The 27,971-nt window shown below is 42.9% G+C and overlaps 1 protein-coding gene across 8 annotated transcripts; it reads left to right on the forward strand.

The window, feature by feature from the left end:
* The first annotated feature begins 503 nt into the window (after positions 1–503).
* On the forward strand, positions 504–27,932 carry PARP9 (poly(ADP-ribose) polymerase family member 9). 8 transcript variants are annotated; one of them, XM_045032359.1, is made up of 12 exons: positions 899–938; positions 4,721–4,825; positions 7,371–7,410; positions 8,004–8,101; positions 8,792–9,633; positions 11,708–11,935; positions 12,022–12,240; positions 14,320–14,395; positions 16,337–16,723; positions 18,108–18,259; positions 19,975–20,149; positions 26,864–27,932. In XM_045032359.1, exons 5-12 carry the CDS (start codon positions 8,800–8,802, stop codon positions 27,175–27,177), a joined length of 2,385 nt encoding a protein of 794 aa, XP_044888294.1. In that variant the 5' UTR covers positions 899–938; positions 4,721–4,825; positions 7,371–7,410; positions 8,004–8,101; positions 8,792–8,799; the 3' UTR covers positions 27,178–27,932. The 8 variants fall into 8 exon arrangements, with proteins under 8 accessions (XP_044888289.1, XP_044888290.1, XP_044888297.1 ...); XM_045032358.1 differs by lacking the exon at positions 8,004–8,101 and having other exon boundaries at positions 900–938; XM_045032354.1 differs by lacking the exons at positions 899–938; positions 4,721–4,825; positions 8,004–8,101 and adding an exon at positions 504–612.
* The last annotated feature ends 39 nt before the right edge of the window (positions 27,933–27,971 follow it).

Consider the following 27,971-nt stretch of genomic DNA (forward strand, 5'->3'; position numbering starts at 1 on the left):
GCTACACCCCCCACACTCCTGGGGCACAACCGGCGCACACACACACAGGGTACAGCTGGCACATCCTGCGAGCCACCCCAGGGCACGGCTAGCACTCCCAGGCTACACCCCCCACACTCCTGGGGCACAGCCAGCACACACACACACACACACACAGGGTACAGCTGGCACATCCTGCGAGCCCCCTCCCCCCAGGGCACAGCTGGCACTCCCGGGCTACACCCCCCACACTCCTGGGGCACAGCCAGCACACACACACACACAGGGTACAGCTGGCACATCCTGCGAGCCCCCTCCCCCCAGGGCACAGCTGGCACTCCCGGGCTACACCCCCCACACTCCTGGGGCACAGCCAGCGCGCACACACACACACACACAGGGCATGGCTGGCACACACCCTACAGCCCCCTCTGGGGCTGGCATGCACTGACATGCTGTTGAGCCATATGGCGGCGACCCCCTCTCCCCCCGGTCACACGGCTGGCACCCCCGCCCCCCCGAGAAGCCAGAGTGGAGGGGGCCATGGCCTCCCCTCAGCGAGGCGCCAGCCAGCACCCGGGGCCGGGCCGGGCCCCCCACCCCCTCACCTTTCTCCGAGCGGAAGCGCACCAGGTAGGTGTCCGGCTCGGGGCCCGGCTCCACCTCGCACTCGCCTCCCCCGGAGCGCTTGCCGGACTGGAAGTAGGTCTCCAGCTTGAGCTTGAGCTGCAGCCTGTCGCCGGGCCGGGGCCGGGGCCGGGGCGCGGGGGAGACCCGCACCAGGAGCGGGGCTGGGAGGGCGGCCATAGCGCGCGGGGCCTGCCGCGGGCGGCTGCCAACTTTCGCTTTCGATTCCCGGCGTCCGGAGCGTCGGTTGCAAACAACAGAAACTCCCCGCCCCGCGTCCCGCCGCCCCGCGCTCAGCCCCGCCGCCCGCGCCGCTCCCGCCCGCCTGCCAGGTACCGGGGCCACCCCGCCAAGCGGGACACGTGGCGGAGTCGGGTTAGGGTGGGAGTGGGGCCCCTCTGGCCGCTGCTGAGGCGGGGGGCAGCGGAGTTCGCCCCGGGGCTGGGCTCGGGTAGGTGCATTGTTAGCGCCCGGACGGTGCTTCCTTCCGGGCAGCAAACTAACCCCTGCTAGCAAAGCCTTGGGGGTGCAGAGAGAGCCAAATCCGGTGTAGTCCTGACTACACGGGAGGGAGCAGAGTTTGGCCCCAGGCGCTGAATCACACATAGGTCTGGGTTGGTGGCGCCAGATTTTGATCTCGATAACGCGCCATGTAAATCAGAGTGACTCCATTGCACTGAAGTGAGAGAGACTGCTGCCCCGGGTGGGGTTCTTACAGCCAGTAGGTGGTGCTCCCTTGCGGCGTGAACAGTTGGCATGATTTTCATGTTGTCTGGCTTAGTTGTTAAGGCTGAATTATGGTTGACCTGGGAACCACATGACACTTTCCTGAACTGTATCTATTTAAATTCTCACCCATAACATTGCATTCAAGTATTGTTTTGCATTGAATTGTTTTGCTATTTTAAGATAATATATCACAAATGCATCTGAGCTTTTAAAGTGTGACGTTCCTGATATTTTTGTGTTGGTATATTTTACATGTTTGGGCTAGAGTTGCCAATTTTGGTTGGATGTATTCCTGGAGGTCTCTTCACATGACATAATCTTTATGCAGGAGAGAGAGCTCAGTGCTTTGAGCATTGGCCAGCTAAACCTAGGGTGGTGAGTTCAATCCTTGAGGGGGCCATTTAGGGAGCTGGGGCAAAAATCTATCTGGGGATTATCCCTGCTTTGAGCAGGGGATTGGACTAGGTGACCTCCTCTTCCAACCCTGGTATTCTGTGATTCTTGGAGCCTCCAGGCCAATCCTGGAGAGTGGACAACCTTAGTTTTGGGCCCAGATTCTGCAGTGAACTTTGTGGAGGCAGACTTTTGCACTTGTGTGGATCCCCAATGAAGTCAGTGGTGCAGGGTTCTGCTCATGAAGAACTCATTGTGGGATCAGGACCTTGGATGTGTGTACATGCATTTACTGAAATGTTTGCAGATGCATTTTCCTGAGCATCCTTGAAATCATTTGGGAAATATGACTGCATATATCTCACTGTGTAAATGCGCCTATGCTGCTATGTACGGTTGTATAACTGCTCCTGGTGTGCCAGCACATCAGCAACACTGCCTGTATTTATTGTCACCTCAAGGGCTTCTATGAACTTGGCCCTGAGGCATTTTTTGATGATCTCCATGATCTGAGGAGCTGATTCTCTTCTTACACCTGTGAAAATCAGGAGTCACGCCACTAATACACAACTCCAGTGATACACAACTGGTTTAAATGAGAGGAGATTTGGCATTGTGCCTTACATCCGTGATGGTAGCTGATTGTGCTTTTGTTGTTAATGAGCTACAGCATTTTGTTTTGCCTTTAGAAATAAAGTTTCCCAAGATTTAGAAGCATTTGGAGTTGGGGTTTTGATTTTGTCTAGTACAGAAATTAGGGCCTGGAGAAGACCAGCAGGGGGACAGAATAACATAGCCTTAATGCAGCTTTAGAGACCAAATTGCAGAAGTTTCCATTTAGCAGAATTTTGACTCTATATTAGTTCTGTCCATGTCACCCCCCTGCATGCTTTGCATTTCCAAAAGGGCAAAGATGGGATTGTTCAACATTTCCAATTAAATGATACGGACTCCCAGAGGCAGTTAAAGCAGTATTTAGGGGTTGATTGATTAGCAGAGGCTACGTCTACACTACCCGCCGTATCGGCGGGTAGCGATCGATTTTTCAGGGATCGATATATCGCGTCTCATCTAGACGCGATATATCGATCCCCGAACGCGCTTATATCGATTCCGGAACTCCACCGCCGCGAACGGCGGTGGCGGCGTCGATATGGAGAGCCCCGGAGATCGATCCCGCGCCGTGAGGACGGGTAAGTTATCGATATAAGATACTTCGACTTCAGCTACGTTATTCACGTAGCTGAAGTTGCGTATCTTATATCGATTTTTCCCCTTAGTGTAGACCAGCCCAGAGTCTCTCAACTGAAGAATGAAAGAGCTCAAGAAAAAACAGACCTAGAACAGAAACTAAAAAGGTTACAAGATATTCATAAAAATACAGGTTCAGAAAAAAACATATCAACAATTAATTAATATTAGCGGGAAGCTGAATAAGTTGATGACAAATCCCATTGAAAAAGCCTTGAGGTATGCACATATGGACTTTGGCCACCAATTCCTTAAATGCATAACTGCTCTTTACACCAGCCCAAAAGCAGTGGTGCCGGTTAATGGGGTTAACTCTCCCTTTTTGAATTATGCTAAGGGATTAGTCAGGGATGTCCATTGTCTCCTTTACTTTTTGCACTGGCTATGGAGCCTTTTGCACAGATGATAAGGAATAAGGATAAGGAATAACTATTCAGTAAAGAAACTTTTCTAACTTTATTTAGAGATCAAAACTAATTTTAATTGGTCCGCTTTTCCCTGGTACCAATATTTTCAAGTCAGGTACTATGTTTCTCATCTTTCTAGAAAATGTGTTTTATACAGAAAGCTAACTTTAATGGAAGTGATGACCTCTGGTCAATTAGGAAACAAAAAAAATAACTAATTATATCAATCTTTGCAGACAGCTTTCCTAACAGAAAATTGTCCATATGAAGCACTCTGAGAAAAGGCTCTGGATAGACAAGTTACCCCGGAAGAATGGGGTTTGATCTGGAAAAGAGAACTAGCATCCTCAGTGTTACAATGTTACCTCACACCAGTCAGGTTAAAAATACGCATACAGATGCTCCCCAACTCACGCAAGCGTTCCGTTCTGGAACGCCTTGCGTAAGTCGAATTTTGCGTAAGTCGGAGACGTATAACCGACAACTACGCCCAAAAAAAAAAAAAAAGGCTTACGCAACTTACGGAACTTTTTCCGTAAGTGCAGGTTTGTATAAGTCAGGGAGCGTCTGTATAGACTGAATAGGGATGAATAATGGAGAAATTGTGGTGAAAGAGGAGATTTTATGCATATATGGTGGACATGTCCAGTCATTAGAGAGTATTGGGCTGCAGTTCACAATCAAATATCACAAATTATTGGATACTTATTACCAAATGATCCTTTGGTAATCCTCCTGGGGTTTCCTAGTGGAAATGGTCACACAAAAGTAAAATGAAGAATTAATCTCTCATCTACTAGTAGCTGCTTGGCTATTAGTAGCCCCTCACTGGAAAAAAATAAAATATCCCAACCATTGAGGAATGGTTCAAAAATATGGGAGGTTGTTTTTATGGAAAAATTAACACACCCATTATGTACCCAACAAAATACACAGAGGATGGATGGATAGATAGATAGATATTTAGATGTTTGGTCACCTTTTATTCAGTACTCAGACAAAGTACGTTCACTTGCAAAAAAACTCAGCCCACCTATCCATTTTGTTTTAATATTAGCATTTGATAGACATACCTGGTCTGTTAAATATGTGCATATAGAAATTTAATTCAATTTAATAAAATAATTAGGAATGACAGAAGTATTGCAATGATGCTCACTGTGTAATATGGTAACACCCTGTTAAATAGAAAGATTTGATGTTTATATATTGCTGTATGTCTCTTTAAACAAAAGCTAACTGTTGTAATGGTTGCTTTGTTGCTGATGTTTACATGGCAAGACTTAGTAAACTTGTTAAAACTTCTTAAATAAATAATGGGTTTTTTTCTAAAGAAAGAAATTAGGGCCTGGAGTAACATCTGGATTTGGATCAGAACCCCTCCAAATTGTGGCTCATCTAGATGAAGACATTTGGTCTTCCGAAAACGAACAGTTGGCGTAAGTTATTGATATTGCTAAAGATAGACTTCAGCTCCAAAAACACAGCCCTCTAGCACTTGAGTTAAATGAGAACCTGTGAAACTGCTGGTAGCATCCTAGCTAGTAGAGGGCAACATATCACCTGTCCTTCCTCCTCCCCCACACAGACTGTGTTACTCACTGCATTACAACAGGCAGCCACTGAGTCCTAAGACTCCAAATGGGCAATGTCATTGTGATGACAGCAGCTGGTTAAACCCAGCTTTATGTTACTATATAAATTGTCAGGAGAAACAAGGACGTGATAAGAAGATAAGGATCAAGCCTCAGACTTTTAACTAGCACAGATATTCGTAATGGGTGTGCTAATTTAACACCTTACTGTCCTGTGGCGCTGATTCCCTGCTGAATATGCTTTGTAGGATAAGGAGTTTTGAAAGCTGCACATGATGGCCTTTGACTTGCTGAACTCTTCATGTAGCAGAAGTACTAAAATCTCACCTGGACATGAATGCAAAGAGTTCTATAGCGTTTATCTCAGTTGGTTCCTTGATTGCTTACAGATCTCTACTATAACATGTATGTCATACACAGAAGCAATGTATTTAGTGGTCCGGGCAGAGGCAACGCATAACTGTTGAAAGTGTGTGTGTGTGTGGGGGGGGTGTATTTTGAACCCACTCCCTGCAAAAAAAATAAATAAAAATTTAAACCTTGGCAGAAATGGGGGAGGCGTGACCCTGTCCCCCCTCCCCCCCAACATATGTCACCCCTGAGTCTGGGCACAAGTCTGAGAGGCAGAAACTCTTGAGTCAAAATCAGCTACTAACTCTCTCTTTACTCTTAGACAAATGACTGAGGCCAACATTTTCAAAACTGAGTGCCTAAAGGGAGGTACCAACACAAATGGCTAGATTACCAGAGGTACTGAGCACCCACGAGTCCCTCTGGTTAACCAAGCAATTTATAATCCTTATCTATCCATCTTCTTATACTGTGCCCAGTTCCATGGTATCTGGGAGCCTGCTGAGGCTCCTGGGTTTGAAAATTTTGGTTTGAATCTGTCCAGTCTGTGTTGTCCTAGCTGCAGAACAGGGGTAATATCCCCTCCCTCCTAGGATAGTATTTACCACCTTGCAGAGGGATTGAGGGTTAATGTGCAAAATAAGATGCTGAGCCTGCAGGCTGAGACTCCTGTTGACAGTCATCTGGGAGCACCATGGCAACCCACCTGGAGGGTTCCAGGGGAGTTAGGAAAAGTCTGTTGAGGAAAGGCAGTTAGATCGGTGGGAGCTGGAGCTGGAGGGGAGGAGAGGGCTCAGTGGGGGTGGGGAGGAGAAGGGGCTTGAAGATGGGGAACATGATGAAGATGCTGGTAAGTGACCAGGAAGAAAGGAGAGTCAAAGAAGTATTCGGGGGTGGGGCGCAAAGTGCCAGAGTCAGGGTATTTAAGGGAAGAAGGATATTGGAGGGATTACTGCTTTAGACTGAAAGAAACAAGCAGAATTGTAGCCAATAGGTGGTGCTGTCTTAGTGTGTAACCTGGCTTGACAGTCAGGGAAATAAACCAGGTGCCTGCAGAAGGGAGGAGATTTGTCAGCCAAAAGTGGCCTGTACATACAGGCAGGGAGAGAGCTGTAAACTTTGCCTCATATCCCTCCCCACACACGCTCAGGTCCAGAGTTGTGCGGAAGCCCCTTCGTTTGGATTTGGGCTCCACTGTTTTGGCTCTTTCCAAGGAATAATCCCCCACCCATTCCCACAGAGATTTCCCTGCTCAAATCATTGAAGAAGTTTCAAGCCAGGCCCAAGCAGGGTTTTCTGGTTAGCACAGCTCCTGATGCAGCTATGTGGTCATTAGGGAGAAAGGAGTGAGGAGTACCTCTCCTCTCCTTCCCTACTGCCCCATCCCCACCCCACCCTGAAAGCTTCCCTCCATCTCACAGAAGTGCTCTGCACTCCTGATATATTGGAAAATGGCCTTTGGAGGCTCCTTACCATCTCCTGAGGCGAGGCAGGGAGAAAACATAAAGAAATGATCAGAACACCAAATTAACTTTCTCTTGGTTACGTTATCCAGTTCAGGAAGCTGTTATCTACCCCCAAACTGAAACATGCCCCACGTGGGAAAAACAACCAGCATGGCTAGGGAATGTACTGGGATGAATCTTGCAGGGCCAAATTCACCCCAGTGCAATTTCTTTGTTTCTGTCTTTCTGTCTTGTCAGTCAAAATGTTGAGCCATTGCCAAGAATAAGGCTAGGGAAAAATACGTTGCCTTTTAGTGTATTGAATGTTAAGAAGATTATTGTTGTAATGTTAAGAAAATTCAAGTGACCTTTTCTTTGAAAAGCTGTAGCTCTCCCAGGCTTTGGAGCAGGGAATTGAAATTTGGCAGGAAAGTGGCCTTCTATCCTTTTGCCATCCTTGTGAAAATCTGTCCACATTTGGCTAAATTATAAACCTTTGAAAAATCTTAGTTTGCACATGCTCACTAGAGTATATTTATATGTGTGTGTAATATAATATGTTAAATTTTTCCGCTTTTTGTATTATTTCACAGACGTACAATCCAGAAACCCCTGAGGAGGATTACTATTTAGGTAAACTTCTTTCTTTTCACATTATGGAGCAGATTAGAATTTATACCCTTCTTCTTTGAACTGAAATTTCACTACCACTAAAACAAGTGAACTTTAAAGCATGCAAATGGTTTAGTTGAAAGCAAACCAAAATGTACGACTTGGACAAGGATGTCAATTTTATGTTTCGTTAGTTTTATGTGGTTTCCTCACACCTTTAAAAGTACAATACAGGTGTGCTAAAGAAAAGATGTTTTGATGAAAGCCGTTTAAATTCAGTGCAACTTTCTAACAATGAGATGCAGAACAGTCTATTTTTAGACTCTAACTGTGCAGAGAAATAGGTACTGTAACTCAGCTGAAAAGTGTGGTAAACTCATGCAAATTGTAAGAACTTACACAAACAAGTTAATGAGATACCTACTGTATGTAGTTCTATAGAAATCTACCAACACAGAAGAGTATATATCTCCGGGGATTGGTAATGGTATAAAGACCTTTGCAGCTCTTCATTGCTAGTTCTATCTGGGAGGTTATGATAAAAAAAATTTGATCTGACAGCTGTTTGGCGATTTATGTGAAACAAGATGGTGGCCCATTTTCTTTTTCTACAGTGCTGCTTAAAGTTCAGACTTGCAGGGAGAATGAGCCTTCTGTGGGTTCAAAGAGAGGGCCTGTGAAGAGCTGCAGAACTAAAGAGTGAGCTTATTGGGTGAGAACATAGGACTGGAAAACCAAGTGTTCACAGGTTTGTAGGATGAGGTGGATATCTGGCAGCTCCAGAATGTTGATGCGGAGCCTCTTCTGTTCCTCAAAATCAAAATGGACTCCCCATGCACCTGAAATTGACATTAATGGTGGTGCATAAAGGATTGGAAGAAAGGTGAGAAGGCCTGGAAGAGGAATGGGATGATGGGACCACCCAGACAGGGAAGTCCACATGGACAGATGAAGGAAGAAGAGTTCCTTCTGGGAAGTCAGGGAAAGGCACTTGATTAGAACAAAGGTGAGGGTGTAAATGTAACCTGGTCCATAGGACAGAGTCCATACAGGCTGCACATTGATTCAGGACACAAAGAATTGGCCTGGCTGGGGTAGGAGGAGAGTTAAAGTTATGGCAGTTGACAAGTGAATGATCAAGAATAGGGCCAGACTGGGGCTTATATAAGGCCTTTGCTTCCTTGCTTTATTGGTAAAGGGAGCCAAAAACTGTATGTCCTTACTGTGTCTCTGAGGTAGAATGGGAGAAGTGAAGACTATGACAAAAGAAATGATCAGTAAGTAATTTTCCCTTAACATTCCAAGTCAATTTAAAAAATAATGATTGAAAGTTTTAAAATATGCTGTGCATTAAAAATGTTTGACATTGGATCACTGCATTTCTCTTAATTGTTTTATCTAGTGTCCAGCATGGATACAGAGGACGAAAGCTTAACAATTCCCATCACTAAAGATGTTTATGAAATCCTCACAAGACGAGAGAGCTGTCTACGTGACCTCATTGAGAAGAAGTTTGGTTGTATATCTCTTCTTAAGAGTATAAGATGTCCCCTTGAAGTATACAGGAAAACCCTGAAGGAAGGAATTGAGATATCTGTTTGGATGGATGATATGACAAGACATAATGCTGATGCTTTGGTGAATGCAGCCAATGAACATCTGCACCATATTGGAGGCCTTGCTCTTGCCCTGGCGAAAGCTGGTGGGCCAGAAATTAAACAAGAGAGTAAACGTTATATTGAGCGCCATGGAACACTCACCACTGGCCAGATAGCGGTAACAGGTGGAGGCAGGCTTTCTTGTAAGAAAATTATCCACGCAGTAGGTCCAAGATGGTCTGCATATGAAAGTGAGAGATGTTGTCGAACGCTTGAGGTAGCCATTATAAATGTCCTGCAGTATGTTAATGCTCCAGAGAATAATATAAAGTCTGTGGCTATCCCTGCAGTGAGCTCAGGAATTTTTGGCTTCCCACTAGATTTATGTGCTCATGTGATTGTACAGACTATAAAGAATTTTGTTGAGCTAGCTCCATTATTTGGCTGGGTCAAAGAAATCCACTTGGTGAATGTTGATGAGCCCACAGTTGCAGCAATGAAAAGGGCCTGTGAAAAGTTGCTGGGGAGGAGTGACATCAACTCACTTCAGGAGACTGTGCCAGCTTCAGCAAACCAGCTTCCAGATTCCGTCACAATCAATGGTCTTCACCTACATATCATAAGAGGACAAATTGAAGATCAGCACGTAAGTCTTCACAGTGGACCCTGGGGACCCTGATCTTGTGAAATACTGAGTGTGGAGTTGCATCCTTACTTACCTTGCAGGATTGGATCCTAAGAGATTAGAGGGCATGTTGTATTGTTCAAGTAAATATGCATCTTGCCCTCTTGTCTTTAGCCACCCAACATTAGAATCAGTGGACCAATACAATATATACCCAGGTGTCGTCTTATAATATAGCTATTGAATTTGAAAAGTTTTCTTTGTGAGTGAGCCCTGCTACGAGAGGATAGAAGACAACACCAGCTAGAATAAAGTTATTGACTGTCCTGATTTTACGTTAACATTTACTTTTTTTTAATGTAATATTTTAATAACATTTTTTAATATATTCCCAAGAAGTTTACTCTCCTAGATCCTATCATGTCCTGCCTTTTTTTTTTTTTTTTTTTTTCTGGAATGGGACGAATGCTCCTCTGAAAATGTCTACACTACTGGCTAAATCGGCATTGCTGCGATTGATGCAGCAGTGTTGATTAGGCATGTCTGGTGAAGCATCTCCCATTGACATAATGGGTGTAGACACCACTGTAAGTGACATAAGTTAAGTTGATTTCAGTTACATAACTTGAGTAACTGAACTAGTGTAATTTAGATTGACTTATAGCATTAGTGTAGACCAGCCCTCAGTCTCACTACTCTGGTGCATTTAGTATATACTACAACAGCTGAAGATATTTTCTAAAACCAGTGTACACATCATCTTTAACTGGTATTTGATTTAAACAGACCTATTTAATTTATTATAGCATGGTAAAAAACATAGCAATCCTAGTTGTGGGCAAACCAGAAAGGGTGATTATATCGGAAGCTGCATCACCTGATAGCATTTGTTTGAAACAGACCGTATTGCACAGAATTTTCCATACCTTGTTTGTTAAAGAAACATCTTGACTCCTTAAGAAGTTTGTTTTTATAGATGTGGAAATAAAGGGCACCAATTGAGACCTCTGGTTGACGGCGGAGAAATTCTATCAGCTGACTATAGAAAGTTATATTTCTTCTGAGCAATTGAATGGGTGTAGCCCAAAGCCTTATATTTTTAGTTATTCTTAAACAATCAAGCTAAGGTTAGACTCATTATTCCTGCGGTCAAAATACCATAAGCAAAAATTTTGCATTTCACAAATTTAGTTCCAAATTACAGCAGCCCTAGGGAGTATGTGATGGGCAGAAGGAGAAAGCTTAGGGATTTCCATCCTCTCATTGTGCTCCTGCACAGAAGGCAGCCATAATTTTGCAATTCCTCCTGAGTATACAAGATTGTGAGGACTATTTGCGTAGCCAGCAGTGCTTACTACTTTAAGGCTACATCTACAATACACACCACTGGCGGTGTTGTGTAGGCTACATGCCACAGTGAAAAGCCTGCTGCATCCTCCGCTTGCTGCAGTGTGTAGGTACTCATGTCAGTGAAAGGCTCTGGCAGAGGGAGACGGGGAAAATTTCAGCAGTTCCTTGCTGCCGGAGCCTTTCGCTGCAGTGGAAAGGCTCTAGGAATGGCCCCCTGACAGAGCCTTTCCATGCAGATGGGAAGGGCTCCAACAGTGGGGAGCTAGTGGACCCGTTCTCTGCTGCTTCCTTCCCCATCTCCCCTGCCTGATGGCTGGAGTCTTTCCTTGCACTGGGAAAAGGCTCCAGCGGCAGGGAGGCAGTGACACTACAATGCTAAAAAAAAAAATCAGTGTAGATGGTGAGGCACAGCGTGGGTGAGTAGAATGAGTGTAGGGGATGTACTTGTACACATAAGCACACTCTTCAACTGTGTCTTTACCTGCCTAAGCCTTACCTCACTGGCTACACTGTTATTTAATGTGTGGTGGGGGCAGCGCTGTTATGTATTCTACACAACATTGAAAGAAGCATTTAGTGTAGATGTCCCTTGAAAGGTGAAGTTTCTGGATGGGTGGAGTTTTTATAAGAAAAAGCTCCACCAGCTGCACAGGTACATTTGAAGTGGGGATCTGACTGCAGTGCAGGTAGAATATGCATTTACCTGAAGTGAAATATAGTGAGAGGTTGTGTTCTTTTCTTCCAGACTGCAGTTATTGTTAATTCTGTGGTCATGAATGATCTGTCAAGAGGAAACATTTCAAAAGCAATTCTGAAAAAAGCAGGCTCATCTCTTCAGCAGGAATTTCTGTTTGAGTCTCAAAAACTTCCTCCATCTTGTGAGAAATTCATATTGACAAAAGGATACAATCTGGCCTGCAAGTCTGTGCTCCATGTAGTATGGTCATCACAAAGCAGCAGTGATTCACGCAAGGTGATGTTCTGTTAGAGAGGATTTTCACTCCTCTTTTTCATGTCAAAAAGTAAAATAAAGTCTAAAACTCTCCTTTTTTTCTGCAGGTATTAAAAACTGCAATGTCAAGATGTTTGCTTAAGATTCAGGAGCATCCATTTCCTTCAATTTCTTTCCCAGTAATTGGATCTGGAGTATTACATTTGCCAAACGATGAAGTGGCAGCTATTATGATTGACGAAGTTTTAAACTTTGCAAAGGAACATCCTGGGAGGAAGTTAGATGTGTATTTTGTGATCCATCCAAATAACAGTTTTGTCTACAAGGTAAGGTATTTAGCATTAACTGTAAGTAGAAGAACCCACAATAACCATGAAGAAAATTTCCTTGAATTTCTACAAGCTAAAGTACTTTACGTACCAAACTATATGTAACATTTCAAACAATAGATAGCAAGCCTCTGGTGTGTCTTGTGAATAAACTCGGGGGAAGATCAAACCTGGCAAGGTTGGACTGGGAGTTTGATTGACATTTTTCCCTGAAAGAGACAATAAATGGCATCCTGGCAGGGGACGGGAATCAGCCTATGTAAGAAATAAATCCTCAGGGAATATAAATTCTAGTCTAGCATTGCAGAGTGCTTTCCCTCTTTTGCCCAGTTGCCCGCTTTCTCCCTGCTGGATGGCTCTGCGGAAGGGAAAATGTGCAGATGGGGTGTCTCTGCTGGTTCTGTTGGCAGGAACTTCAGACAAACTCTGATTGGAAATCCACCAGTCACCTGGGGAGCTTACTTGGTTGCCTTCCTATCTGTAGCCCCAATGGCATGGCTGTCACCTAGACCTCCTGAAGTTCTTGGGGCATACAGTTTACAGTGAAGGTGTTGCTTCCAACTTACAGGGGACTTCCTAAAGTACTTCTACTGAAGTTATGCCACAGGAAATGCGTTTAGCAAATTCTGTCAAATCATCTCCTGTAGCAATGTATTTTTACAAAGGACTTTGCCTTCTATGGTAGACCAGGCTGTAGACACCTGAGGCCAAATTGTCTGGTGGTGATTTCAGTGGAACTGTCCTAGTTTATGCCAGCAGAGAATTTTACCCAGATGATTTATACATGGCTGTTTTAGGTATCTATATACATAACTATAAAAATATAATTATAAATTGATGCTGTTCTCGTTGAACCCAAAACTCCCACTGATTTCAGTAGGTGAGGAGTGAGCCTGTATACTGTAGCAAAAGTAATATATGGTACAGTAGAGTGTGGGCTGGCAAAAAGGTTATATTATGCTCTTGCTTCTGCTCTGAAAGGCTATCATGGACAATTGAATCATACTCGGGACCAAATTCAGATGTGAAGTGTAATGTGGTATCAGTAACTGGGTAAAAGGGAGTCCGAACATAATTTACATGCTGAAGATCTGGAAAAAGGGGTAGCCAATCCTAACCCCTTGGTCCTTCTTGTTATTCTTCCATGCCACTGATGTGTAGATTACATCAATTTTGACTCCTGGAGCCAAATAACCCGAATTATACCCACTCATTGACATGTAACTTATACCACCTTGCATGTAAACTCTGATGTTGCCCCTCAGTTTTAGAAGTATTTACAATAAAAATTTTCAAGTTCAAGATGACTTTTGCTCATCTATGCTTTAGATCTAGTGTAGTTTCTTCATTTTTGTTGTCAGTATAAGTCATTTAAAATCTTATTTTCTAATGTAGTATTAATTTGCAATGTACTTCTCATGGTATTTGAAGATGATTTTTTACCATTTTTTCTATATGTCAGAACTCTGACAAATTACGTTTGGTTATAATTTGTCTCTGTGTTTCCTTGGACCACATGCTCACACTGCCAGTTATTTCACTGATGTGCCAAAGGCTGTCCTGTCTTTGCCACAGGCCTTGAAGGCTAAAAAACAACATGAATAGTGTATTTTAACTGCTCAGGGATGTCAATCTGCAGGAAGCCCAAACCCACTGCACAGAGCAGTGCTCCTCAGTGGCTTTCCACATGAGACTATGGAGAGGAGCTTTGTGACTTAGATATGGGGATAGTCAGTGCATCACAATGCACAGCATGGATCCATCAGCATAAAACTGTAAGTAGAAGAAATTGCTTCTGCTCTGGCCCATAAACTATAACAACAGCCTGGCTGCATGGGTTCCCCACATATTACCTCCAGATGAAACGGGGGAGAATGCTACCCATGCATGCCATCCATGTCCCTGTACAAAGCCCTGGAACCAGGTTTGGCACAGGAGACCAGCATCAGGCCCTGTGTGACAGGAGACTGACTAAAATTGCTTTCCTAACAGAAATCTGGAGAGAGCCTCTGTTCATTTGTTACTGGTTTGACACATAGCTGGTTGTAAACTGATTGTAAATCTTTCTTTGTCAAGGCTTTCCGAACCAAGTTTGATTCAGCGAAAAGCAAACTGGGAGAATATGTGGAATGCAACAGAAGTGGTGATTTGGGTAAGTAAGGAGCACAAAGGATGAGTAAGGTTCTGAAAATTATACTCTCCTACTAAATATCTGTTATCTGGGAGAAACCATCATACAAGAGCTCTGTGTTTAATTTTTGACTCTTGTTTCATTGTTTGTCAGACTGGGTGATAAAGAGGTGAAGACGACAATACTGGTTTTGGTATAGTGGGGAACATGTGTTACCGCTTCTAAAATTGTGTTTTGCAAAATTAGTTTTAGTATTATGATATTTAATTAGACTCCTTTTGACTTATCGGATTCTCATTCATGTAAACAAAAATGTAACTGTTGAGTTAACTATTCAGTTCTTCAGATGCTTTGCAGTCTTTTGCTCCTTGAAGAACCCATGTCATTGACATTGATGTTATCAGGAGTTAGGGCTGAGTACTGATCTTTGTGTTTGCTAGTTGCTAGATGCAGGATTTCTTAAATGTGAATACAAACTGGAGGAAGCTGAGCTTTGATAGTTATCAATTATTCTCTCTAATCAATCATCTTCATCCCAATTCCTTCCATTTCAAGGAGCCAATGGGTATGGTTAATTGTTGACAGAAAGTTCTAGCTACTCTGCTTTGGCACCTTCATTCCAGCTCATGCAAACAGATATAGAACATGATCAGCACCATCCTGTAGAACATAAGATTTGTCATATCAGACTCAGGTCCTTGCTGCCCCTGGCAGTGTTTGGGTAGCTTGATGCTTCACAGGAAGGCTGAGTGCATTTTAGTTACTATAAAGTTCCAGAGTTTATTGTATATGTTTAATTAACAGTAAAGCCTATACCTGCAATAGGCAGTGCCATGTCTTTAGTTACCACTTTAGAGTTTCCAGTACAGTTTTGTTCAGCTTTTGGCCTGGTCGTGTGAGATGTTGAGCACCATCAGTACCAACTGCAATCAGTGGGAGTTGGTGTCACAAAGTACTTCATGTGATTGGGTCCTGGTGCCAAAGGGTAAAATTTCAGTTCAAGGCACATGAGGATGGCATCATGGGTTGGCGTTCCTTCCCTCCTTGTAGGCAGGCAAGTTGTATTTGCGTTGTGCCTCCTATGTTCAAATGATTGCAGGCAGCACTCCAGCCTATTACCATTTCCATCAATGGACTCTTTATTATAAGCTGAGACTGTTGTCATTTGAAAAGTATTCTAGCTAGCCAATGCAAAGTGAGTATGAGTAAAACACATTGATTTTAGCACTGATTTACACCCTACTTAAAAAAAAAAATCCAGAGAGAACACAGATGTAGTTAAAATGCAAAAAGTACTTCATTTATTCAGAGCCAAATTCCAGAAGGGATTTTAAAAGGCTCCTTTGTGAGTAGGACGGTATCCTCGCCTTCACTTCCCTGTAGAACTACAATGTAGTCTCTTAACACAAAAACAGCCCTAACTAGAGACTTAAAAGCAAGATTTATGTTTTCAGTCTGTGTAAATATTTAATTTCATCATCTCCAGTGTCTCCTGAAATAGCAGCTTCTGCTTAAACCACACGTTAGAGGAATATGGAAGAACATGAAAATTAAGAACAAGTTTCTAAATGGCTCACAGAAAAGGAACTACCATTTAATTTGACTACAAAATGTAATGATGTTATACACCTGGGATGAAACTGTATTTATTAATTATTACTAGGGCCAAATCCTGGTCCCACTTAAATCAATGAGCAATTTGCCATTGACTTTAATAGGCGTGGAATTAGGCCTTTACAGGGATATTTTCAAAGGCAACATTGAAATTTAATGGGAGTTACATGCCCAACTGTCATTTATATCTTTAAAAATCTACCCCTTCGTGTCTGTCATAATATCCCCATTCTGAATTACCATAGGGGCAGTAAGCTTTCCTTGTGCTGCAAAGTCTTAGGCTGCATACAGAAATTTGTGACAGCACTTGTGAACTTTTCAGTCTACCAATTGCACTTGTATAAACAGTATTTCTTTCAGGGTCACGCTCTGACAGACAAGCTGAAACAGAGAATAAAAAAACTGGACCAGCCATTGAACTTATTGGAAACCGTGGTGAAACACTGGAAGCAGCAAAAATATGGATCAAAAACATAATGCAAATCCAGGAAAGTCACCTTATCGTTATAGAAAACAATCACATTTTTAACCTTAGCAAAAAAGATCATGCAGAACTGTCTCGTCTGCAGCATTTCGGTGTATCCATATCAGAAGAAGTGGTTGGTGGAAAGGCAAGATTAGAGATTCAAGGTCCTCTTGGTGCTGTAATTGATGCTGCGTTCATGATCGAAAATTTACTATGTGATGTGCAAGAGAATAATAGAGCCAAACAAGAGGAACTGCTGTTGTCACAGGGTCAGTATGGTTAAGTGAATAAAAACAAATATCAAGGAGAGAATATGTATGTGTGTTACCAATATTTAGATGAGCTTGTATTTCATTTTGTATGTATGATGAATATACAGTAGAGTCAGATTAGTCTGTGTGCTTAGATACTATGGTAATAGGCACTATGCAAAGCCTTGAAAGACCATGTGTTAGTTTGTTGACTTCAGTTGATTTACTGGGCAAGATTCCAGTGGGTTGCAGTTTATCCCACTGGGTTGTTGCTGTTGGAGGAGGACATGACTGCTGCCAGTCCTCACGCTGGGCGTTCCACTAGGAAAGGCAGCCTAAATGCCTAGCCAGCTGAGGCTCCCTGGGAGACGTATTGAATCAGTGCATACCCTTGTTGAACTGCTCCTGCATACTTTGTATGTTGCTTGCTGCCACTCCCCTCCTGGCAGCAGACCTAGTGCTATCAGCTTCCTAGAGATAGAGTTGCTCTGGTGGGAGTGAATCAGGCCCTTTGACTTCAGTGTAGAAATTACTGAAGTCAATTAATTGATTTTAGTGGAGTTACAGTAAGAATGAATTTGAAACCCGTACCAAATACCACCTCAATGGGCAACTTCCCGTCCTTGAAATATCCCCTTTTTCCAGGTCAGTTTTATTTGGCCTCTAGTTAAAAGCCAACCCTATTAGACAACCGTTTTTCCTGGTCATTTAAGATGGGTTCCCCTGTATAAAAGATAGATACACAAATGCAGAGACGTATAATGGAGATGATACATCCTGTGTCTCTTCTGTTTATGACTTTTCATTTGGTTCCTTTAATAGAACTTGAATATATTATGCTTGTTAAATCAGCAAATTTAAATGTAAGCTGTAACATCCTTAGCAAAGTTGAATCAGTTAAAGAATTTCTAGATCTGGACAGATAATTATCTTATTTAAATGTACAAGAGTGTAAAGAGGTGCTGTAGTGTCCATAGCCAAAGTTCATTGAACTCAGTAGAAGCTTTTTCACTGACTTCAGTGAGCTCTGGATCAAGCCCTAAGTGTCCTTGATATTTTTTAAAACAAATCTTAAAATTAAAACTAATTTAGCAGTAAACTCACGACTCACTGGCAATAACCAGTTGACCCTTATAGCACAAAAGAATACAGTGTATCCCAACCTCACTCAGCAGAACTCCTAAGTCATCACTGCCCTTATCAAAGGTCTCTGTAAAGGAGGAGCCTTGATGCAGATGACCCAAATGGCTTGCTTCAGAGAATATGTAACACTCTTCTTTCTTACCTAAGCAACCAAAATAAACTATTAACTTCTTCCTCCACTGACTTTGTTGCATTGAGAGTGAGTTTAACAAGCTGAAAGTCTTAAATTATTATTATATATCCTGCTACTTGTATCCAGGCCATCTGGAAACTGATTATCCTCCAGAAAGACTCCGAGACAAGACAAGGGGTACCAAAATGCTTTACCAGATCTCTCCAGTAGAATCATACTGCCAGGAATTCAAGGACCGAGAAAAACAATTTGAAAAAGCTGGGCTTCGTGTTCTCAAGGTAAAGAGAGTGTCCTTGGTAAAATGAAATCTGAAGGAATCTTAAGGCATCAGACATTTACAAGAACCTGGATGGAATTAAGAAGGATACCTTTTAAAAAAAGAATTAGATCAAAATCAGTTGGCTCCTTATAATACTTGAATGAACTTTAGTGAAATTGTGAATGAAATCTAGATTTATTGCTCAGTTAAGATGACTGTTTAAAAAACATTACAGCTGATCACTCAAAAAGATGCAGTTAAATCCTCGTTTACTATTTCAGAAGGCACTATGTTTATTTTATATTTTGCAGCCTCAAGTCCTCAGTTATAGCAAATTCTCAGGGATCAAAGAGCTGATTCCGCTCCTGATATAGTCAGTAGTAGATTCCAGGCTCTACTTTAATGCATGAAGGGAACCTGAAGATGTACAGCATATACACAGAGAAATATAAGTCTCTGTAGTAGATGTGTCCTCTGTGGGGAGGAGGGAGCATTATCTAATGGATATAGCAGGTAACTAGAAGCCAGGATTTTTAGATTCTGTTTCTAGTTCTATCACTGACTCACTGTATGACCTTAGTCAAGTGCATTGACATCTCTGTCTTATTGGAAGAGAGATTGACGCAACAGGGACAATTTCATTTAGAGGGGAGCTAATACAGAGGACACATGATAAAGATATACAGAATAATGAATGGTGTACAGAAGGTAAATCGGAGACTTCTGTTTACCATCTCATAATACAAGAACAATGGATATTTGGATTAAATTGCAAGGCAGCTAATATAAATCTGATAAAAGGAAATGCTATTTTACACATTGTACAGTTGGCCTGTGGAATTAATTGCCACAAGAGCTCAGGGGGTTCAAAACAGGATTGTACAGTTCTATGGATATGAAATCATTCACTGTTCCAATAGAGAAGATTACTTAAACAAAAAAAAAGAAACGATGGGACATAAACCTGCATGCTTCAGGGCATATGCTAATCTCTAACTGAGTGGGTCAGAAAGAAACTTCTTCTATGGACAGGCTATTCCATAACTGCGGTTCTTACACCTTACCCTGAGGCATCTGGTATGGGCTCTTGTCATAGTCAGGATCCTGGTTTGGCTGGACCACTGGTCCATCCAAAATGGTATCTCATATGTTCCTGTACACCCTTTTCAAAGGTATTGCAGTGGCCATGCTCCCCCAAAGTTTGGTGCTTACCTGAGGCACAATGCCTCCTACATCCTCAGTGATGCAGAACTGTGCCTGAAAGGCACAATTCAGTCCAAAGACTTTTCTCAGTGTGGACTTTATCTTGTGAGAAATTGAGTAACTTTAACTCTCACTGAACTCAGGACCCTCACAGTATTCTCTCAGCCCCTGGCTGGATCAGGTCCTAACCACATAAGCAACTCTCATTAACATTTATGGTTGTTACTTACATCTGTACCACACAACTCGCCCACTAGAAATCACTGGAACAGGGCACAGTGGTGCTCCTATTGACTTCAATGAGAAGCACTGGGGTCATGGTACTTTTTCTCCTCTTTAGATATATGCACACTCTTTAGATATAATTGCACACTTTAGATATATGCACACTGTACTACTGATTAGCTCAAAATGGAAAAAAAATGCTTGTTAGATTGAAGACCATAAATTATACGAGTGACAGCATGTGCTTTCAATGGTATGGATCTATAACTATCTGTTTATACTACAGTATTGTTGTTTATATTACAGATAGAAAAAATACATAATCCTGTTTTATCAGCTGCCTTCCAACGGATTAAAAAATGTGTAGAAGGAAAAACTATTGGAAAGCAGATATGCCATAGATTGTACCAGCGTGTTCCTGCTCAGTTCTGTAGCTTGGTATGCAGAGCTGGATTTCAGAGAACATACTCCCCTCCACCAGGTAGTTTACTGCTTTTCTTTTTTACAATGCTGTTGAAAGATTGCAGAAACATGCCATTAATAGTGTTTATATAATTCTGCTCCAAACAATAATGTAGCCATTCTACTACCCAGGTGTCAGTTTGCTAGTATTGCTTCATACAGAACAGTATGGACTGGACCAGCAGTTCTCAACCTGCAGGCCGCTTGCAGCCCAATCAGTACACAGCTGCGGCCCATGTGATATCCTCAGGGCCATACAGGTAGTATGTATATTGTATGGATGTGGACCACATAACACAGAGAGAGCTGCATATGTGGTCCACAGTGGTAAATAGGTTGAGAACCACTGGACTGGATATTTGAATGTTTAGCGTTTTCACTTGGAATGTGCACTTGGTGATAGGAATATTTTGCTTCTTTAAGCAAAACAAACAGTAGTTGATTATTAAAGTTCAGCTTAGGTCAGAAAAATGGCACCTTCTTACTCAAGAGATCTATTTTTTATATGTGTTCAGTCATATCCGCTTACCTTCAGAATAATAAGATTTTACTTTACACTTTTCACTCCTGTTCGTACAGCAGAGCCCGGCAGCACTGGGAGAATGAGCTGGTTTCCATTCTGGATTGTGCATCATCAACAGAATTGTTATCACAGATCTAACTGCAGAATCTTTATTACTGGTGATGATGTATGAGTTAGAAAGAACCCAGCTTTCAGATCCCAGCTTGAGTGTGGCACTGACAGTTAGGAAAAAAAAAGCCATATCTGATTCTCTATTCCATTAAATTGGTTTTACACTAGTGTAAATCTACTGAAGTTGATGGTGTTACAGTGGTAGAAGACTGCTTAACATAGTGGAGAATCAGATCCAGCATCTTTTCACTTGAAAAGTGAACAAATCTGATATTAAGCAATTTTTCATACATTCAAGATCCATCCAATGTTCTTGGAATATCATTTAAGAAGCCTCTGCAATAAGCTTGATGCTTTACAAAATGTGCTGTAGAAGATAGTGTCTCTGGACTAAGGAGTTTACAGTCTAAATAGACAGACTGTGCCTTTCAGTCAAGTGATGTAGAAGGTGGTGTGGCAGAGCTCTGACCTTGCTCCTGTGGGTCCTGCACTTCTAGGCAGTTTATGCTAGCCTCAGTGGCTCACTGTGACCCTCCACGTAGCCCTTCTCTCTCTAGGGCCAGGGTTACAGTCTACTGAGCCCTTTTCATCATAGGTCTGCAAGGAGGTTGGTGAGAGAACTCCTACAGTTTCTCTTCAGCCTCCTGTCCTGACAGGGACCTGACGTCCCCTTCCAGGAGATGTTCCTGTAGTGGTGGGTTGGGGGGAACCCAGGCCCACCCTCTACTCCGGGTTCCAGCCCAGGGACCCTAATGGTAGCAGTTGTTGGCAGCCAACCTTTCACTGACAGAGTTGCTACATTTCCCTGGGCCACTTCCCCACAGCTCTCCTGCTTCTCCCCTTCTTCACCCTTACCTTAGGGCTCCTTTAACAATGTTTTAGGGTGTCTTCAGTAACCAGCCCTTCAGCCACACTTCCTCTCCCCTGCCTGACTGGAGTGAGCCCTTTTTATAGAATCAGCAGGGCCTTAATTAGAGTCAGGTGGTCACATTAACTGAATGGCCTCACCTGACTCTTTACAGCTTAATTAGAGTCAGGTGTTCTCATTAGCCTGGAGCCTGACTCTTTACAGCTTAATTAGAGTCAGGTGTTCTCATTAGCCTGGAGCAGACCCTGCTCTGGTCAGTCAGGGAACAGAAAACTGTTAATCCAGTGGCCAGTATATCTGCCTTCTGCTATTCTGCTGTACCCAACTGGCCTGGGTCTATCACAGTGGATTTGTCACAAAGCACAGTGCAGGACTTTGGTGGTGTTTCTTTTACTTTCTTCCTAAAGGTGTTTATTATTGTAGCTCACATAACAATCCACATAGCTTCTGTTCTAGAAATTTTTACAGATGAAAAGAATAAGAATTTAGGCCCCAGTCCTACAAGTGATAGTATGCAGCCATCTTCCTGTGCGCTATCAATTGCAGAATCAGGTCTTAGATTGTAAGATCTTCAGAAAGCAGGAGCCATGCCTTTCCATGTTTCTGGGAAATACCTAACATGCTTTTGACCTCAAAATAATAAATGACAAAATAGGACAACATTTAAGCCTAATTTTATCTCAAAGCAAAATAAGATTGGGAAAGAATGTGTTTAGATACAGAACATTCTCAAGTTTGTCTACTATAACAAACTGTTGCTTGTCACACTATACACTGGAATCATAGTTAAATATTATGGGAGAAATTCTTCACTTGGATACCAACATCCACAGTTTCTTCTTCAAGTGACTGTACATGTCCATTCCACTCTTGGTATGTGTGTGCCCAGCACATGTTTTTTGGAAACTTTTCCTGTCAGCAGTCCTCCATGGAGTGGCTGAAGCGTCCTCTGCCTCTGTGCACCCTTTCAAGCAGGTCTAAAGAGCAAAGATGTCCCTAATCCCCCTCAGTTCCTTCTTACCGCCTATGATGGTTGCTGGATCTCTTGGTCTTGCCTTAGCAAGTTCTCTCCATATGCCTTTCTTTTGGGTAGATGGTTAGTGATTAAGTTTTTTGTTTAAATGTTATTTTTCAGTTCCCCTGCTTCAAGTTCTTTCTTCGGCACCAAGGAATGCCTCAGTCAAGGGGGTTCAAGCCTTGTTTTTCTTGTTCCAAGCAGATCATAGAATCATAGAATATCTGGGTTGGAAGGGACCTCAGGAGGTCATCTAGTCCAACCCCCTGCTCAAAGCAGGACCAATTCCCAACTAAAGATGCCTGTGAGTGACCCACACTCCAGTTGTTTAAAGTGCCCGAGTGAATCTCTCATATCCGATTGCTATCATTGCACCGCAACCCCCTTCTGACAACAAAAATTACTACACAACCCCAGGAGGAGGGGACAGAAGCCTGAGCCTGCTCAAACCCCACTGCCCTGGGGAAGGGACCCCAAGCCCCACCGCTCCAGGTGGTGGGGGGCAAAGCTGAAGTCCAAGGGCTTCAGCCCCAGGCAGGGGGGCTATAACCTGAGTCCCCCACGCAGAGCTGAAGCCCTCAGGCTTTGGCATTGGGCAGTGAGGCGTGGGCTTCAGCCCTGGGCCATAGAAAGTCTAAGCCAGCTCTGGTGACCCCATTTGAAGGCCTGACCCACAGATTGAGAACGACAGCCCTAAACCAAAAAACTTGACTCATTTTGGTAGGAAAATGTATTCTACAGCTGGGCTACAATTTAGAATCACTGTCCAACAGGCTTTGTTAGAGTGTTATGACTTTAATATCTGGGCCTCAATATTAAAGTTTAAGAACAAGTTACCAGAGGATGCAAAACAAGTTTCACTGGTAGACGAAGGAAAGCTGGTGGCTAGAACATCACTCCAAGCTGGTTTGGACTTGGCTGCATGTGCTCATTGCTGCAGTCTTTGGGACTTCCCAGGAAGCCCAGCAGATAGTTCAGGTCCTGCCATTTGAAGGGTCATCTCTATTTTCAGGGTAGACAGATGACAAACTTAATGGTTTAAAAGATTCCAAGGCAACTCTAAAGTTGCGGGGCATACGTAAACCTGCCTTGAAAAGAAAGCATTTTTGTCTACATCAGACCTGTTTATATGCTATTCTTGCACATCAACAAGAAAAATAATAGGGGTTACAGATGCAGACCACCCCTTTCTACTGCAACGGCGCCTAGTTCATCTAGGCACCCTGGGGGCATTAAACAAACGTTTTGATGGGTTGATGGAGGACACCATACCAGTCTCCAAAATTCCAGCCTCTCCTTTCCCCATGTTTGCAAACCATCTATCCCACTTTCTGGGTGCTTGGTCCTCAGTCATTTCAGACCAATGGGTCTTACGCTCTGTGGAAGTGGAATACACCCTTCAGTTTATTTCTACCCCTTCTTCCAACCCTTCCCTATATCCTTCTTCAGGGACTACGCTCACGAGGAGCTCCTTTTCTAGGATGTGCAATCTCTGCTTTGGTTGGGAGCCATAGAAGAAGTTCCTCAGTGTCATAGAGAGGTTTTGTTCCCTCTATTTCCTTATCCTGAAAGCAAAGGGAGGTCTAGACCAATTTTAGGCCTGCATAAACTCAACAGAAAAAGATAAAAGTGTTCTATGGTCTTACTTGCTTCCATTATTCCCTCCTCGGCACCCAGAGACTGGTATGCTGCCTTTGATTTAAAGGAGGCGTACTTCCATATGGTGATCTATCCAGGGCCCCAGGAAGTATTTAAGGTACCGGGTGAACCATTCTCACTTCTAGTTCAGTGCTACCCTTTGGTCTGTCCACAGCTTCCAGAGTTTTTACAAAATGCAAGGCAGTGGTAGCTGTGTTTCTGAGGATATTGGGTGTGCAAGTGTATCCCTACTTGGATGATTGACTAGTGAGAGGCCAATCCAGAGTTCAGGTACTATCCAGCATCTCTCTTATCCAATCAACTTTCAAAGCTCCGGGACTGTCAGTCAACACGGAGATGTCGAGCCTCTCCCCTTTTCAGAGGTTCGAATTCATTGGGGCACTCCTGGACTTGACTCAGGCCAGAGCTTTCCTTCCACGGTCAAGACTGCAGACAACTTAATCAGTTGTTTTAGATGTCAAGGCTTACCCAACTATGACAGCATGGAATTGCATGAGGGTTCTGGGGCACGCAGCCTCTTGCACATATTCAGTCTGACATGCCAGATTGCACCTCAGGGAACTACAGACTTGGCTGGACTCTATTATCTCTGAGCTGTCACCCTATAAGGCTTGTGGTTAGTTTACTCTTTCAGGTTTTAGCTTCTCTGGACTGGGGGACAAATCCTGTAAACGTATGTGTAGATGTTCCTTTGTTCTGCCTCAGCCTTTGCTGATGTTAGTGACAGATGTGTCTGCTCTGGGTTGGGGGGCTCATCTAGGTTCCCTTCAGATGCAGGGATTATGGTCCACAAAGGACTTGTCTTTACACACAAATGTCAGGGGGTTGAGAGCTGTCTATCATGTCAGAGTTTCTTATTCCATATCACAGGTAAAAAGCCTGCGCGTATTCTAACAGATAGCACAATGGCAATGTCCTGCCTCAACAGGCAGGGAGGGGCCTTCTCATTCCAGCTCTGCCACAAGGCAGTTCTCCTCTGGGATTTTTGTATTGCCAATTTGATCAACCTCACAGCCTCTTACCTTCCAAGGGTGCAGAATAAGCTTGCATGCAACATAAGCAGATTGTTTGCATTACCCCAGATGGTCTCTATGTCCGAATGTGGCCAGGTGCGTTTTCCGGCTGTAGGGGACTCCCCAGGTAGACCTTTTTGCAACAAGAACCAACAGGAAGTGCTAGCACTTTTGCTTCCTTCAGGGTCACAGTCAGAGTTCCATAATGGACTTTCCTGGCCAGGCAAACTCCAGTATGCTTTCCCACCAATCCCATTTCTTCACAGAGTTCTGCTAAAAATCAGACAGGAACATGCTCAAATCATATTTGTAATCCCAGGTTGGCCTCAGGAGCACTGGTTCTCCACACTTCTCTCCCTTTTGGTAAAAGCTCTGATATTGCTTCTATTGGACCCAAATGTGATTTCTCGAGCCCATGGTCACCTACTCCACCCAGACTTGCAGGCATTTCATTTAACAGCTTAGACATCTCATGGATAGATCGTTGGGAGGAGTCTTGTTCAAAAGAGGTTCAGGATGTGCTCTTAAATAGTAGGAAGCCATCTACTAGCTCTGTTTACTTGATGAAGTGGAAATGATTCTCTATCTTGTCCAGACAATCTGGAGTCTTGCTGATACACGCTTCATTCCAGCATATCTTGAGGGTCTCAGAACCTGGCCCCAAGCCAAGCCCGTATGTCTACACTGCAATTTTATAGTTCCGCAGCCTGAGCCCTGTGAGCCAGAGCCAGGTGGAATGCACATGTGCAATCACTTGAAGAAGAAAAAACAGTTTCTAACCTGTTCCATAACTGTTGTTCTTAGAGAAGTGTTGCTCATGTCAATTCCATGACTCACCCTCCTACCCCTCTGCACTGGAGTTTCTGGAATGAAGTTAACCGAGAGGGGTTGGGGTGGCTCGGCTCTTTATTACTGGTCATAAGGATATGTAGTGGCAGATGGAGCTCAAGCTGCTGTAACGGGTACTACGGAGGGAAAAAGTTTCTGATAATAGTGCACAGGACATGCACACTCCAAGAATAGAATGGACAAGTGCATCACAACTAGAAGAACAGTTATGGAACACTTTAGTAACCCTTTTTCCCTGAAGTCAGTGGAAATTGTATGCAGGTATCTGAGGGCAGAATATGGACATCGGCATTTAGAACAGAGAAAAGTATCAGCAGATGTTTTTCTTCAATTTTTTTTACCAACATGGAGCATTGTGAAAGGTAATAGGAAATGCAATCCAGAATCAAGAGGCATCTCTAATATTTAGGGCTGGAGCCATGAGAAAAAAATGTCACTCTAGTAAGAGAGAGATAAAGTGGGTGAGGTAGTATCTTTTATTGGACCAACTTCTGCTGGTGAAAGAGACAAACTGAAGACGAGCTGTGTGTGGCTGGAAGGCTTGTCTTTCACAAACAGAAGTTGGTCCAATGAAAGATATTGCCTCACCCATCTCGTCTCAAATATCTTGAGAGTGACATGGCTACAACACTGCAAATCCTAATAAAACTCATTCTTTGGAGTCTACCATTTTCATATTTTGTTTTTATTTCCAGAACAAAAATATGGAGCTGGCATCTACTTTATCAGGAACCCCAGAAACCTAATGGAGGATACCAAGGAAAAGTGTGAAATGGACCATCTAATTTGTGTGTTTGAGGCTGAGGTAGTAACAGGCTTATACACTGAGGGCAAACAGTCTTATATTGTGCCACCAGCAGTTGATGCAGATGGCATGAATGTATATGACAGTGTAGTAGATGATGTTCACAAGCCTGAAACGTTTGTCATTTTTAACAGTAATCAGGCCATTCCACACTATATATTGACATGTTCCCAGATTTGGGCTGAAGGGTCACTGCCTTACTAGGCAGCCAGGGGCCCAGTAGATGAGCGTTCATCAGAACCATGGGACTTAGGCGTTCCCCAGAAGAAAGTACAGAGAGCATCCTGTTAAAACCCAAATAGTAGCATATCTGACACTACTGCAGTAGTGTGGTGATGGTGCCTTACCTAACAGTCTTGACACATCCCTGTTGGTATATACAAGAGCTTAACCAGTATAACCTAAGGAAGTTAAAATTATAAATTTTATATCAGAAAGCGATGAGAGATACAGAATTCAGTTCACCATTCCTGTGGTGGTGAAAATATATAGCTTCAAAAATATGCAGTTTTATTTTTCTATAAACAGTCACAGTATGTACACTATGCATTTTATTTTACTAAGGCACCAGAGATGAATAAATATATATTTAGTCACAGAAATGTCTGTTTTATAAAGGCTTGAAACAATATTTTATAAATTTAAAAATCACACATTAGCAAAAACCATCTAGTCCAAAGAAATCCAGAGAGATTAAAACATGTATTTAGGCTGTTCATTTATTTTATTTTTAATTCTGCTTTCATTTATTTAGCTAACCATCTACCATGTGTTTCAACAACAGCTGTGTCATCTTTGGAAGTGTTATTTTATAAATAAGTTTACATGCTTATAAAAAGTGAATTTATTTGCAGTGTCAGTAGTGATAATTATGTTGCTATCATTATTAGCTGTATGAGATGCCAACCACTGTAGGTAACGTGTTTAAGAGAAATAAAAAAATTGCATGACCAAAAATATATCAATCTGTTGATGTGTTCTGATTTTTCTCCTCCTCT

This window comes from Mauremys mutica, chromosome 10, assembly GCF_020497125.1.
Source record: "Mauremys mutica isolate MM-2020 ecotype Southern chromosome 10, ASM2049712v1, whole genome shotgun sequence".
Taxonomy (NCBI): Eukaryota; Metazoa; Chordata; order Testudines; family Geoemydidae; genus Mauremys; species Mauremys mutica.

Bases quoted from the DNA above. Each gene is read 5' to 3' on its own strand.
- PARP9 (XM_045032354.1), top strand. From the start codon at position 523: ATGGCCTCCCCTCAGCGAGGCGCCAGCCAGCACCCGGGGCCGGGCCGG. The intron at 613-7,370 runs GTAGGTGTCCGG...ATTATTTCACAG, and splicing joins TCCGAGCGGAAGCGCACCAG to ACGTACAATCCAGAAACCCC. The intron at 7,411-8,791 runs GTAAACTTCTTT...TGTTTTATCTAG, and splicing joins TGAGGAGGATTACTATTTAG to TGTCCAGCATGGATACAGAG.